This window comes from Carlito syrichta, unplaced genomic scaffold (assembly GCF_000164805.1).
Source record: "Carlito syrichta isolate Samal-C Ts95f unplaced genomic scaffold, Tarsius_syrichta-2.0.1 Scaffold302973, whole genome shotgun sequence".
NCBI lineage: Eukaryota > Metazoa > Chordata > Mammalia > Primates > Tarsiidae > Carlito > Carlito syrichta.
The window spans coordinates 440,599-455,788 of NW_007247069.1; the positions used below are offsets into that span (position 1 = coordinate 440,599).

At 43.6% G+C, this 15,190-nt stretch overlaps 1 protein-coding gene across 1 annotated transcript in view; it reads left to right on the plus strand.

The window, feature by feature from the left end:
• Positions 1-15,190, plus strand: part of ROBO2 (roundabout guidance receptor 2) — a gene marked incomplete at its 5' end in the record, with an annotated part of 485,855 nt that overhangs the window by 390,487 nt on the left and 80,178 nt on the right. Inside the window, 5 exons of the mRNA XM_021711978.1 lie at positions 2-80; positions 7,242-7,447; positions 11,828-11,909; positions 12,327-12,489; positions 14,078-14,244. Coding sequence (XP_021567653.1) covers positions 2-80; positions 7,242-7,447; positions 11,828-11,909; positions 12,327-12,489; positions 14,078-14,244 — 697 coding nt within the window. The remainder of the gene's footprint in view (position 1; positions 81-7,241; positions 7,448-11,827; positions 11,910-12,326; positions 12,490-14,077; positions 14,245-15,190) is intronic.

Genomic DNA, 15,190 nt, shown 5'->3' on the forward strand with positions numbered 1-15,190 from the left:
GGACGCCGGCTACTACATCTGCCAGGCCCTGACGGTGGCCGGGAGCATCCTGGCCAAGGCGCAGCTGGAGGTCACTGACGGTGCGATGCCCTTTCTGGACTTGTCTTACAGGGGCGTGGGCTTATTCCGAGGGTGGCCGTGCGGCGTTTCCCACGGGTCCAGCCGCTTCAGTCTGCTGATCCCCTAAGCGCGGATCTGGGTGAAGTCGCGTCTTTATTGGCTTCCAACTTTCCCCGATCCGACGCCACTTCTTTTCCCCCCAGAAGAACATCAGAGCCAATCTGTTTAGAGGTTACAAACGTAATGGGCTGGGTGCGATGGCTCCCGCCCGCGAGTTCACACTTGGGGAGGCCAAGGTGGGAGGGTTGCTTGAGCTCAGGAGTTGGAGACCAGCTTGGGCTGCACAGCAAGAACTTGACTCCACACAAAAAAAATCAAAAAATTCGCCCTGTGTGTTGGTATGTACCTGTGGTCCCAGATACTTGAGAGGCTGGGGTGGAAGCATGGTCTGAGTCTAGGAGATCAAAACTGTGGTGAGCCATGATCATGCCACTGCAGTCCAACCTGGGTGACAGAGTGAGACCCCACCTCAACAAAAAAAAAGAAAAGCACACACACACACTCACACACACACACACACACACACACACACACACACATGGGGGGGGAATTCCCCCCCAAAACAATTATGCTTTGGAGGGTAGATCCCTTGTAGTACACTTGCAATCTCTTCCTCTGGATAAAATGGTCAACTAAAGTTTTTATCTGGACGGTTTGAGGAGGTTGCATCACAATTTGCAGAAGAAACATCCCAAGTTGTGGCAAACAGGTGACTGGTCCTTCCACCATGAGAACACCTGTGCCCACACTGCAAGGAGTGTTCAGCAGTTTCTGGCCAAAAATGGCATGACCCCTATGACCCACCTTCCCTGTTCACCCAATGTTGCCCAGAGTGACTTTTGGTTTGGTTTTCCTGGATGAATAAAAGACCTCAAAGGGAAATGTTTTGCTGATGTGAAAGAGGTGAAATAAAAAACAGCAGACTTACTGAAAGGCATCAAAACTGATGAGTTCAAAAACTGTTTTGTGCAGTGGAAAAAGCATCTCAAAAGGTGTATTGTAGCAAATGCAGAGTACTTTGAAGGTAACTGAAGTTTAGCCATGTAAGAAAAAATGCACAATTTGTATAAATAAATTCCAGTTTTGGGGGGTTCCCCTCACATATATAGTGATGAATTTTTTTTTTTTTTTTTTTTTGAGTTGCAGTCTCGCTCTGTCGCCCAGACTGGAGTGCAGCGGCCGCTCCTGGCCACCGCAGCCTCGGCCTGCTGGGTTCCGGCGATTCTTCCGCCTCAGCCTTCCAAGTAGCCAAAATTACAGGCATGCGCTACCACGCCTGGCTGATTTTTTGATTTATTGTAGAGATGAGGTCTCGCTTCCCAGGTGGGTCTCAAACCCGCGGGCTCAGGCAATCCACTCACCTCAGCCTCCCAAAAATGCGGGATTACTGGCTGAGCCACCGAGTCCAGCTATGATGAATTTTTTTTTTTTTAAATGACATCACATTTTGTATTGAATTGTAATCTGTGCATTTTTATTGGGTCTTATGCTGACATGACCATTTATAACAAACATTAATAATTTTATTTTACTCAAGGAGAATGAGACACTCCCTTTAATACTATCAGAGAAAGAGAGATGAGCATTCACTTAGCTAATCACATTAGGACATTCCTATGACTTGATTTTTACATTCACTAAGTTAACAAAGAACTTTCTGAAGTCCTGATGGATGCAAAGATGACTCTTTTTTATTTGCATCTGTGCCCTGAGGTCTCAGCTGATGTGCCTGCACACACTGTGAAGCTGGAAAGGACAGGTGCTCGATGTCCTCTGCTTTTTTCCTGGAAGCTTGTTTGTCACACTTGACTGCCAGAGAGGTGTAGTTATGTCCTGAGCCTCTGAGCAGGAGTTTTATACCTTTTCCTTGGTGTCTTAAATGAAAGATTCTTTCTTGCTCTCTTCCATCTGTGAAGGTTTTGTTTGGTTTCTGTTTTTCTCCTAATGCTGACTTCTGAGATATGAAAGCCATATGTCATATATTGGTGTATGTCATGTCCACTCCAATTCTCTTCTTTCTCTGCTGGTGAAATTCGATGTGTTTTTTTATACAATTCAAATTTACGCATAGATCAAAAGGTCATTTAAAACTAACAGAAATGCAGCCGGGCTCGGTGGCTCAGCCTGTAATCCCGTGCCTTTGGGAGGCTAAGGTGAGTGGATTGCCTGAGCCAGCGGGTCCAGGACCTGCCTAGGCAGTGAGACCTTATCTCTACAATAAATCAAAAAATCAGCCGGGCGTGGTAGTGCATGCCTGTAATTCCGGCTACTCGGAAGGCTGAGGAGGAAGGATCACCGGAGCCCAGCAGGTCGAGACTGCGGTGGCTGGAAGCGGCCACTGCACGCCAGTCTGGGCGACAGAGTGAGACTCCAACTCAAAAAACAAACAAACAAAAAAACAAAATAAAAAAACAGAAATGCGATATTTAAAAATCTCTGTCTGTGATATGGCCTGTTTAGTGGCACATTAGGGATGGGAAGGGATACAACAGAGTAGCACGGCTGGAGCATTGAGCCATGGCGGCTGCACCACAGAGATTCCCGGCCGCTGAATTGAAAGGAGGCATCAGGTTCAAGGTCAGCAGTGATGAGAAATTCTCCCTGAGATGGGCAAGCTTTTGATTCTTCATGCCTCCAGATTTCTTTAAAGCAATAAAAGATTATTATTAATCATTTTAAAGATCTTATGTTTTGTACTGTCAGCAAAAATGTCTAGACCCATACACTTGAAAAATAAGATATTGTGCCCAAAGCCTCAGTTCTATTCTATATCCCTACAAAGCATCCCAGACATAATGGCTCAGATATCTGCCGAAACCTAGCTCTGAAAGGTTTCTAAATGAGGAAATTGTTATGGTAAAGGCTGTTTGAAGAACACGGGGTTGATGAAGAAAACTAGCCAGTTGATGTGACTGAGTGGGTTTGTGAAACAGGTGGGTATTCAGGGTTATGTCTGGCCACATAAAAAGGAACGCTTTTGAGAACTTGAAGTTGATCATGTCTCACCAAACAGTAATGATTCTAGTTTCGTCTCTGAGGGCAAAAGTAAAAGAGTAATGACCTGATAGACTTGACTAAGCTTAGGAAGGAAGGCATGTCGGAAGACAAGATGGAAGAAGAGACAGGCCTCTTCGGCCAAGTCGTGAATTCAAAGGACCAGCTCTTGAAGGCACTGGAAGTACTGCGGCAGTAAATGCAGAAAGGGCAAGCGAGTGAAACAGCCTCATTGCTGATATGGAGAAAGTCTGCATGGTCTGGAGAGAAGATCCAGCCAACCACCACATTCTCGTAAGCCAAAGCCATTAGAGTAAGACCCCAGCTCTCTTCTGAGAGGGATGTGGACACTGCAGAAGAAGGCGGAAACTGGCCTGGGCTAGCTGAGTGTACTAAAGGACAGAAGCCATCTCCAGAGCAACGGAGCACAAGCAGAAGCAGTCGGCACTAAGGGAGACGTGCCAGCAAGTTCTCCAGAAGGTCTAGCTGAGATTGAGGAGGAAGGAGGCTACGCCAGACCGCAGACATTCAGTGTAGACAGAACAGCCTTCCACTGGAAGAAGCAGCCATCTAGACTTTCGTAGCTGGAGAAAAGAAGACAGTGCCTGGCTTAAGAGCTTCCAAGGACAGGCTAACTCCCTCATGGAGGCAAATCCAGCTGGTGACTTTGAGTTGAAACCAATGCTTGTGATATTGTAAACGATGTAATCTGCCATTTTTAAATTATCGACAACACATAAGAATTATGCTGGATCTTCTGTGCTTGTGCTCTGTAAGTTGAACAGCATAGCCTGGATGACAACTTGTCTGTTCACAGCATAGTTGACTGGCTATTTTGAGGCCACTGTTGAGACCTACTGCTCAGAAAAAAGATGCCTTTCAAAATATTCCTGCCCATTGACAGTACACCTTGTCCCCCAGGAGCTCTGATGGAGCCATACAAGGAGATGGATGTCATTTTCATTCTTGTTCACACAGCATCCACTCAGCAGCCCCTGGAGTCACTTCCACTTTCAAGTCTTATTACTTAAGAAATGTATTGTGTAGGCGATAGCTGCCATAGCCAGGGGTCCCTTTCATGAATCTGATCAAAGTAAATTGAAAACCTCCTGGAAATAATTCACCAATCCAGATGCCATTAAGAGCATTTGTGATTCATGGGATGGGGTCAACATATCAGCATTAACAGGAGTCTGGAAGAAGCTGATTCCAGTCCTCATGGATGATGTTGAGGAGTTCCAGACATCAGTGGAGGAAGTCACTGCAAATGTGCTGGAAACAGCGGGAGAACCAGAGTTGGAAGTGGAGCCTGAAGACATGACTACATTGCTGCCATCTCATGATGAAAGTTGAATGGATAAAGAGTTCTTTCTTATGGGTGAGCAAAGACAGTGGTTTCCTGAGATAGAATCTACTCCTGGGGAAGACGCTGTGGATATTGTTGAAATGGTAACAGAGGGTTTAGCATATTCCATAAACCTAGTTGACAAAGCAGCAGAAGGTTTGGGAGGGTTATCTCCTATTTCAAAATAAATTCTACTGTGGATAAAATGCTGTCAAGCAGCACTGGATGCCACAGAGAAAAGGGGAGTCAATCAATGGAGTAAGCTTTACAGTTGTCTGTTGCCTTGACCACCCAACCTTCAGCCACCACCACCCTGATCAGTCAGCAGCCATCAGCATCGAGGTCAGACGCTTCACCAACAAAAATATTACAACTCACTGAAGGCTCAGATGAGGGTCAGCATTTTTCTAGCAATGAAGTATTTTTAAATTAAGGTATGTACATGGTTTTTTTAAGAGAGAATGCCATTTACATGTAATGGACTCCAGCATAGAGTAAACGTAACTTTCCTATGCACTGGGAATCCAAAACATTTGGGTGACTCGCCTTATTGCAACATTTGCTTTATTGCAGCCTAGAACCAAACCCACAGTACCTCCAAGACATGCCTGTACTCCATCACATCCGTGTTTCTGCTGACACATGTGTGCCTGTGGATTGGTCTTCTAGAAATCTTTATAATTCAAGCACTCATATAAGATGAAATTGCTAATGGTGATGAAAGGTGCTACGTTGAGTGATAGATAATTTTACCGATTAACGATGGAGCAAAGATGTTTCACCACATCTCAGTGGCAGATACTTCCTTAAAAGACCTCCTCATCATGTCACTGCCTAGTCTTTATTTCTTCTTTCTTTTTGTGCTTTTTCTCTCAGAGAATTAGAAAGTGACAATGGTAATCCTGTGAGGAGAGCCAGTAGAATCTAGAAGAATGGGGGAGGTGAAATGTATTCATATCTTATATCGATCGTTGATGTCACTCGTGATCGTATATGAATGGTTTATTGAGAATTTATAATGCACAGTTAGAGAAGACCGTGCCGTTGTTCACAGATCACTGGGATCCCTAAATGTTCATTTAACCTTTGACCTTTGTGTCATGGAAACCTGTGGTCATCTTTCACCCATAACATCCTTGAAGCCGAAAATTCCTTCTAGCCGGGAGATTTTCAATTACTTTATTGATCAAAATCATTCAAAAGGCGGTGAACTGCTCATTTGAGCAGTTAAAAAAAAAGAGAGAAGAAGAAAAACTAATTAGATGACCTTTGGCTGCATCTAATGATTTCAGGGATATGACAATAAAAGCAGATTGTAAGAAGCTACCTGAATTCTCTATAGGTCCTTAATTTGAAACTAAAAAGTAGCATCAGTGAAATGCAATGAGCGTGTTCCACTCTGGACATGCAGACTCACCTTCACACTGATTGAATATTTGTTCATTATCTTTTGTGCATTGACCTTCCATTTTTGACCCACAAAATAAATAAATGCCACGAAACCTTTCAGTTTGCAGCTCTGTTTGCCCAATTGTTACCATATGTGTCTGAATTGTTACAGTATTTTGTTTCCATGTTTTCTTTAGATTATTTTATCTAGTTGGAAAATGAAGCATTTGGTGAAGAAAAGCACTAAAATATATGGTTCTAATTTTTGTCTGTGAACAATAAACAATCTTTTCCTGTTTCTCTTAGGCTTTTATCATTGATGTAGCAAGTTTTTGTATATATTGGATTTATATTACATGGAAATATATATGGTTCAAAGCATGTATTGGATAATTAACTGAAGTCTATGCTGAAGTTTACAGACGTTCTCTTAAGAAAGCCTTCCTTGAACCTGAACATGTCCTGACCACATGGTGAACTTCTACTGAGTTCTAGATGAATCTTACTTCCAATTATTTCCTTAACCCTGTAAATGAGACTACGCATTCTGATTTTCTTCTTAAGTCATTATTAAATACTTCTGAAAGCATTTGCAATGCTATTACAAAACAGTATTTCATAAACAAAAAGCATACTAAACTAAAAGTTTATGAAATTATGGAAAATTTGCCCCAATGGACACAAATATGAATGTATATGTAAACACTGATTTTGCACAAAAGCTCTATTTTGTCATTTCATAAATATAGTGTAACTGGACTGCTTTTCTTTTCTTAATTATGTGGACTAATTAAATCATCCAAATGATATGACTGTAATTTGAAGACCCAGTGTCACAATTTTGGAAATAAATTATTCATAATCTAATATTTTGACATCAACAGAAATATTTTCACCTTTATCAATACAGCACACAACTGGTGCCCTGAAGGGTGAAATGGGGTGCCGTATATATCATGTGTATTTATTTCATATATATATCATATGTGATAAAAGCAGAAGTGAAGGTTGATTCGGGCTCAGGACGCTCCTCAGGCTTTTGTGAATATGCATGTGAGGGACAAAAGGAATGGCTGCCATCAGCTATCCATATTTTCTCTGTAATTTTAACATGCCCGAGCCTTCTAATAAAACTAAGCCTAAAATGTCAGGCTTTATCTCAACATCATTTTAACTGAAGGTAAAGCAGGGTAGGTCATCAGCAATAGTATGGCCTCTGTGTAGTTCACATGAATGGATATGCAGATGGTAGACAATTGGTTTAGAGCACCCTCAGTCAGATGTAAGTCATGTGTGTAGCTTTGGGGCTTGGATTTCGCTGTCAATGTCCATATATCAGGATTACTGGATTTCATAGAAGTTAAAATATCCTGAAAATATCTTTATCCTCTAGTTTTGACAGACAGACCTCCACCCATAATTCTACAAGGCCCAGCCAACCAAACGCTGGCAGTGGATGGCACAGCCTTGCTGAAGTGTAAAGCCACGGGCGACCCTCTTCCTGGAATCAGCTGGTTGAAGGAGGGATTTACTTTTCTGGGCAGAGACCCAAGAGTGACCATACAAGATCAAGGGACGCTGCAGATTAAGAACTTGCGGGTGAGTTCGTTGGGCTTTGTGGCTGAGTCACCACTCCCAAGTAAGGACTGACTGCCCTAAGGCTGGGGGCTGCCTTGGAGGAACTCAAAATCCTATATCCCAGCGTCATGGTGTGCATTGAAAAATGCACCATGTTATTTCTTATTTTAAAAATAAGATTGATAATTTTACCGATTAAAAAATATGAAATTGAAGGGAAGGTCACCATTTTGTGCAGTCATAAATTCATAACAGACCTTGACACTTTTACTCCTGCTTTCCATCCCATATGTCTGCCATCAGTGAAACTACAAATCCTAAACACATAATGTTAATAATAAACACATAATAGTAGTAGGGTATGTACGATAACTTGGAAGTGACCAGTGCCTCTGACGTACTTTCATTTGCAAGTGAAGAGTGTAGAGAGACATAGATAAATTGACTGGGCCAAACAATCATGGAAAAATAAAGAGAGAGGATGAGTTACTTAGGAGGCAGGTGTGCCTAGTTGGTGGAAAGCCTTGGATGTTTTCAGGTTAAGTGGCTGTGTTGTTTAGATTTAAGCCCATGGCCAAGAGCAAGCCCCAGATGGTTTAACTGAAGTTTATGTGATAACTATTGACATGGTTGCCAACTTAGCAAGTCATACCTGTTTCAGGAGCAACCCAAAATGAGGTGTCTAGTTTTGAGAATTGAATTACTTTTCTATTACTGTGCAACAATGTCAGCAAGAATGTAGCCATTTAAAGCAACACACATTGATTCTGTCCCAGTTTCTGTGAGTCAGGGCCCTGGGCTTGCCTTGGCTGGGTCTCCTGCTCCAGTTCTGAAGTCAGGTGTCCTTCAGGGCTGAGGTCTCAGCTGAAGATCGATTGAGGGTGGGTTTGCTCCTGTCAGCATGATTGTTGCGTTCAACTCCTTGTGACCACCAGACTAGTAGCCTCCCTTTCTTGCTGCCTGTTGGCTGGAGGCTGTCTTGAACCCTCTGCCACCTGACTGCTCGCTTCCTCCAAGTTGGCAAGAAAGAGAGTCTATAGCAAGGATGGGCACTGCCATCCTATTAATAAATCCCAAACATAGCATGCTGACACCTGTGCAATATTCCGTGGGCCAGAATCAAATCAACACAGGTCCCACCCACACTCCAGGTGAGGCTTACACAACGTGTGAGTCCCAGAAGGTTGTTGCCCTGGGGGCCACCTGTCCTCTATCCACAGAGTCAACTCATTCAGCAAGTTTCCTCCTCAGCACTGTGTGGCATGTGCTGTGCCAGAGCTGGAGAGAGTATCACAGTAATCACAAGAGTGAGGGGACAGCTGGAGCCGAGGGAGCTGGTGCACAGTGCACCATGAAACGTGGGCTGAAAGCAGCTCAGTGGAGAAGTAACGACAGAATCCCATGTCCAGGTAGAAATTGGGAGCCAAGATGAAGAAAACAAAACGAGTTTCTAGAATCTTTTCATTCTGAAGCTGTGGAGGAAGGTAAAAATTTTAACTGCATATATTTCCAAATGATCACAATTTGGAGTGTGCTCTTCGGATGGGAGCTTATTTACAACTACATGTTTATCTGGCTGTTTATCAATACATCTTGTAGCTACATATGACAAAAGGAAGAATGACTCTGTTTTTGCTGTATGCATATTAATGCACACATGAGTTTTTAATTTATGAATGCAATATATGTGTGTGTGTGTGTGTGTGTGTGTGTGTGTATAAAATGCTTATCTTTAATGTCGCCACACAGGCATTAATTATTGCTCTAAGTAGGAAAAATGCTGCCAAGTTCAGTTAAATGAAAAGCAAGGGAATGCAGATATTTGTAGCCTATCTTTTATTGATTATAAATTAATTGTTATCCTTCTTGGAACAAAATGGAAGTTATTAAAAAATTAATGCCAACTCTCTGTGTGTAAACATTTACCCTCCATCTCTGGGCTAAAGGCAGACGTGGGCCACTGGGGTTAATGCATTTTCACGGTTTCCCTGAACTAAAGGGTGTGCTTGAGGGGTCAGGATCCCCAGTCGTGTTTGAAAGACGCAATTAAAGGTGGGTGCTTGATGATGTCATACTAGCTTGGAGCCCTCTGACCGGTTTCTAAGTGGCCTCCAGACGCCAGCTCCTGGGGTCTGTCCGCAGCCAAGCGCCCAAGGAGAAGAGTGGGCGATGAGTTGGCCAACATATTCATCTTTTTTTTTAAAGCAATTGATTCAGGATAAAAGGGCAAGGATGGTAAAGACCAGAAGCACTCCTGACCGGAAAAGACTTCAGTTAAGGGAATAAAGAGGGACGTGGGGATGATGGGGGTGATACACGAGTGAGGGTTAGCAATGATATTAAGGTTTTAGATGAACTGCAAAATGAAAACGCCATTCTTTTCCTGCAAGATGGCTGTCTTTAGAGAGAGATAAATCGGGTTTTACAGTACCTCACCGTATAGCTGGGAGAGGATTTCCATAGGGCCTGTTCCTTTGTGTCTCACCAGTTCTTTTTCTGTCCTTAATGCAAGGGAAAAAATAGCATGATAAATGCTGTGTTCTCATAGTCCTGCTAATTGGTAACAGAATCGGTATCTTTTGAGAAGTAGAATATTTCAACACTCATTAAAGCATACCTACCACCGCTAGTGTCAGACTTGCATCTCCACACAGTGACAAGAGGGCGCAGTGAAGACGCATTACCTGCATACTTTTCTTGGAGCATTTGCAAGGAATAACAAGTGCTGCGTTTTAGCTCAACAACTAAAATGAAATGCAAATTCTCCAACTCTTTTGCATGCCACATTCAAATGAACATCCCATTAAAATCCAGCCTTCGCTCATTATGGTTAGTTTGTGAGTGATGTGTCTTAAACGCAAAGGTTTCTAATGATTTTAATGTATGCACAGCCACGTGGCAGAAAACGGCTCTTTCCAGAGTGGCCAGCCCCCTCGTGCCTTTGCACCATGGAAGACAAGTGTACAGAGATAAGATGTAGAGAATGGCAGGCCAGGGCAATTTGAAACTTCAGTTAAGATGCATAATGGCATTTGAAATCAATTAAGACGGCAGAGTGGCAGTGCCATCTGTACATTCATGATCTACCTGAAGATGGCTTATGAACGCCTGATTGTCAACACGCTTACTTTTTGATCCCAGCGGATATCATCGTCCACAAACTCTCACGAGTCATCAACAGCTACATTCAAGGTCGTCCCAGAATTTTAAGTCTATGCCTTCTGTCGCGTCTTCATTTGTCTGGGCATCAGTTTCTCTTCCCAATGTCAGGCTTCCTTCCCCCCCACACTAAGCAAACGAATGTCTGCCGTGTGGTCACAGACTCCCACCCCAGAGACGATATTTGAGTCGCCTCTTTTGTGGATCTTGGGGCTTTTTCAAGGTCTCATCACACAATCTTCGACCTTTTACATTTGTAAAAGAGAACTCTTGATTATAGTACCAACGCTTCCTCAAAGTCTTATGCCACTCTTCAACGAATAGCAAAACACTTTGAGCATCCAATGGAAGGGCCGTTTTTACGTATGCTTTAAAAAGTTATGTGTGAGATGACTTTTACGGTCCCTTTCTGCTGGAAATGGCAGTGACTCCATGAGTGGTTCCTCTGTCTTTTGATGAAACCTTATTCACCGTTCCGCTGCTGGAGCTTGCAAATAAGTGAATACTGAACCTTTTAAAGGGAACTATCTATTTTTTCCTTTTTTAAAGGGGGGGGGATAGGAGATACAAAACCACCCCCTGAGTACCAAGCTCACTACTGAGGGGTTGCTTGTCAGAAGTCCAAGCTTCACTATCATGCAGTAGGCTCACACGGCAGATCCTCACATGCACCCCGTGATTCTAAAATCGAGAAAGGAAAAGTAAACACAACACAGTTTTGTGTTCTTCACTCTCTTCGTGCCTTTCAAAGGAGAGGAAGTGTGGCCTTCTAGTGTCTTATTGCTTTTTTACTCTCGAGTACATTTCATTCATTAAAACGTAGTTTATCTGCAGCAGAAAGGAGAGCATCACATTGCTGAGTCTCAGAAAGTTGATGGGATTCTGAGCACACGGTCGTGGGTTGTCTGTATTTGACTCCGGTAGAGCAAAACCCCACCATAACATGAAGTCAAGGGGTCAGATTGTTACAATGGGGCAGAAAAGGAAGAGGCTCCAGTAGAGTCAACTCCATCAGACAAATAACATTTGTAGAAACGTAACTTTTAAAATCCTATGCATGAATGCTGCAAATAACATATGAGTTTATTTTAATATTTTCTATGTGCATATGATGGGTTCTGACATGTAATTTAGACAGCCAAATGATGCACATCATTTTGAGAAATTAAATACTACCTGGTCGACACTGAGTGCTTGTTCTGCAAGTGGGTTAAAACCGTGTCATTCTCTCCCTTCCTCCAGCCCTCGGATACCGGCACCTATACCTGTGTGGCCACGAGTTCCAGTGGGGAGACCTCCTGGAGTGCAGTGCTGGATGTGACAGGTGTGTTCTGTGAGAATTGTCCCAAAGCAGAAATCCTGAGCCCCTTTTGGCAATAGTGCAGCATCAAATAATAAGTTAAGGAGGGATCAAGGTTTTTAATTCATCGCATGGAAATCAAGTCTGCACAGTCAATGCTGCTTTAATTCATGCACGAGTTTGCACATAGCATTGCATTTGTGGAATTAATCCATCCATCCTTGAGGACCTTGCTGTTTATTTCCCGTGATGTGCACGCGTGCGAAAGCAATGCTTTCACATACTAACTGTAGGAGAAGCAGGCGTCCACTTGTGACTCTCTGACTTGTGGGCATGATACCCACTGTCTAGCTGAGCTCCTTTTGGAGACTACCTCCTTCTTTTAAGCATTCTCATCAGCTTCGCAATCAGGAATGAAGTTTTTTCTGTCTGTCCTCTTAGAATCTGGAGCAACGATCAGTAAAAATTATGATTTAAACGACCTGCCAGGGCCACCATCCAAGCCGCAGGTCACTGATGTTACTAAGAACAGTGTCACCTTGTCCTGGCAACCAGGTACCCCTGGAACGCTTCCAGCAAGTGCATATATCATTGAGGCCTTCAGGTATGGGACACTTCCTTCTTTCTCCCTTGGGTTTTTGCTTTAGCTCCTATATTCTGAAATTTCACCTAGCTATTCTGCTGCTTAATTGTAAGGACGTAGTCAATCAGTGCATTTTACGAGTCAATCTTTCCTGACTTTATTCAGGAACAAACGTTACTTTTTAAATGTATGGCTGAATTGTAAGATTAAACGTGCATTTTCCATGCCTAGGTCTTCAGGGATCTAGTTCATAATATAATCACTTAGCTCTTTTACTTATTCAGATCATGGTCGGGATTTGAGATGAGAATTTGAGCATTAGACTCAGGCAGAAAATAATTTAATTGGGTGCAGGCACTTTTTAAAGTTATGCAACATGTATTGAGACATGGGACTCTGGCATCTTTATTCCTAATAACTAGAGCAGAACTTAGAAGAACTCCATTGTTTTTTATGCCAGATATTTGAGTAACTCTATTGGCTGTGCCTGAGATAAAATAAAAAACAGCAATTAAAAGAGTTACTCCATATGCTTCCAGTTGCGGAATGGAAAAGATGTCTCCTTGTGTTGTTGGAGGTCATTATTGTCCATTTCAAGATACAGATGATAAATTAGTAAATATCATTAGATTCCATGAGAATTTGGTAGACGACTTATACAAATGAGAAAACCTTTCCTATTTCCCTTTCCATTGTGCTTCCATTTGACATCATAAATTGTAAAGGATATCCACTGCTTTTTTGTAAACATTAGGACACACGATCACTGTCTATTTAGCTTCTCTAGTCTACATTTAAGGTAATGATAGATACTTAGCTTTCAAATTTCAAAATGGCATTTTTCTATAGTTTTTATGTTTTGATACTGAGGGATGTCTGAAAAGCAAACAGACTGCCCTGAAAACCACAGTTTTTTCCTTACGCTGAACAAAAACGGCATCTGACCTTAAGCAAGGCGCCACTGCCTGGCATCCGTCTGTGCCAGGCATGAGAGGGCTGGATTCAGAGCTAGCCCCGTTTTGAGATGAGAAGTCACAGCGCTGTGTGATGTACGGTTTTATGGAAAATGTGGCCGGGACAATACTCATGACATACTTCCTTTCTTCTCTTACAGATATGTAGCTTTAGAAGGCTCTGTTAGAATATTGCATGTGGAATTGATGCAAAAGAAAACACACCTTGTAGCAGCACAGTGTGTTGGCATAGCTTACTCTGTAGCCATTGTGTTCTTTCTGCAGGTTAATTCTTTCCAAGGTACATATGCACATGCATTCACAAGGACCATCCTTGCTGTATAGACTTGGTGTTGTGATCCTCGCCTCTGTTCCTTTACAGGGTTCATGTCGTGGCTGCTGTGCGCTAGCAAGGGCTGCCCCATCTCCTGGGCTGAGCTGAGTTTTGTTGTGCATGGCACTCTTGTCAGGGGGCTCCGCTTTGTTTGGAATAAACGGAAACCATCCAGCGTTTCATTTCTCGGGCTGAACACCTCCAGTGCTGTGTGCGTGTGTGTTCAGTTTCCAGCCATTAACCTTGGTCATCGCTCCCCAACGCCATTATCCTCGGTGCCCGCACGGCCGTTCTCTAAACGCTGTGTCGCTTTGCATTTCAGCCAATCGGTGAGCAACAGCTGGCAGACGGTGGCCAACCACGTGAAGACCACCCTCTACACCGTGAGGGCCCTGAGGCCCAACACCGTCTACCTGTTCATGGTCAGAGCCATCAACCCCCAGGGGCTCAGCGACCCCAGCCCCATGTCGGACCCTGTGCGCACCCAAGGTAATTCCCATAGCTGTGGGCTCACCTGGTCCAGAATGAAGCCCCGGACGCACCCACATCTGAGGGGCTGCGGGAGGACATGCTCCCGTGTCTGCTTTTTCATGGTGCCTCCCTAGGCTTTCTCCGGGGAAGGAGGAGGGAGCTTGCTGTCCACCCTGGTGAATTGTGTCCTCTTTCCAGAGCTCTCAGGGTCTAGACAGTGGACATGGATGAGATAATGGGCACATCTAGGTAGTCAAGGGTACCCGCCAATTAGGGCATCGCTATATTTCCAAGGGAGGAAAATGTTTCTCCGTCTTTGAAATCATTATACATCAGCAGGAAAGTGGTCCCTCATGCATGGATGTCCAAATAGGGGTATCACAATTGTTTCCAGTGCTTCAGGATTCTGCCCTTGTGATGGTGGCTCTCAGCATGGGCCCCGAGGGGCAGCACTGGCATCACCTGGACCAGGTAGAAACACGGGTTTTCAGGCTTCAGGTCCAGAGCTCTGGGACCAAGTGGTGTCTGTCTTAATGACCCCGCCTGGTGATGCGATGTGTGCGCTTTACAACTACTGCCCGGGGTGTTTTATTAAGTCAGACGTCTCAAGGAGTCATGTATTACAGAAGCAGGACTCACATGGCAAACGCCCAGATAGTAAGATATAATTTCCAAACAGAAGCGGCATCATTTCATTCCAAGAAACCCATCTCTTCCGATGGAGGTTTGGCTGGAGTCTGCACCGGACTGGGCACGCGAGGCTACCTCGCAGTTTCCCTTCCCCGTGGTCAGTGAAAGGAGCAACACCATGGAGATGCAGCTTTGTTACGTGTTGGAACCTACTTGCCGCAGGGTGCTTCAGGAAGGGTTAATTGCTTCTTGCTCGTAAGAGGCTTTGAACAAGATATAATTCACGTTCGTATTTTGATGCCGTGAAAAGCAGCATGCAGCCATAAAATATGAT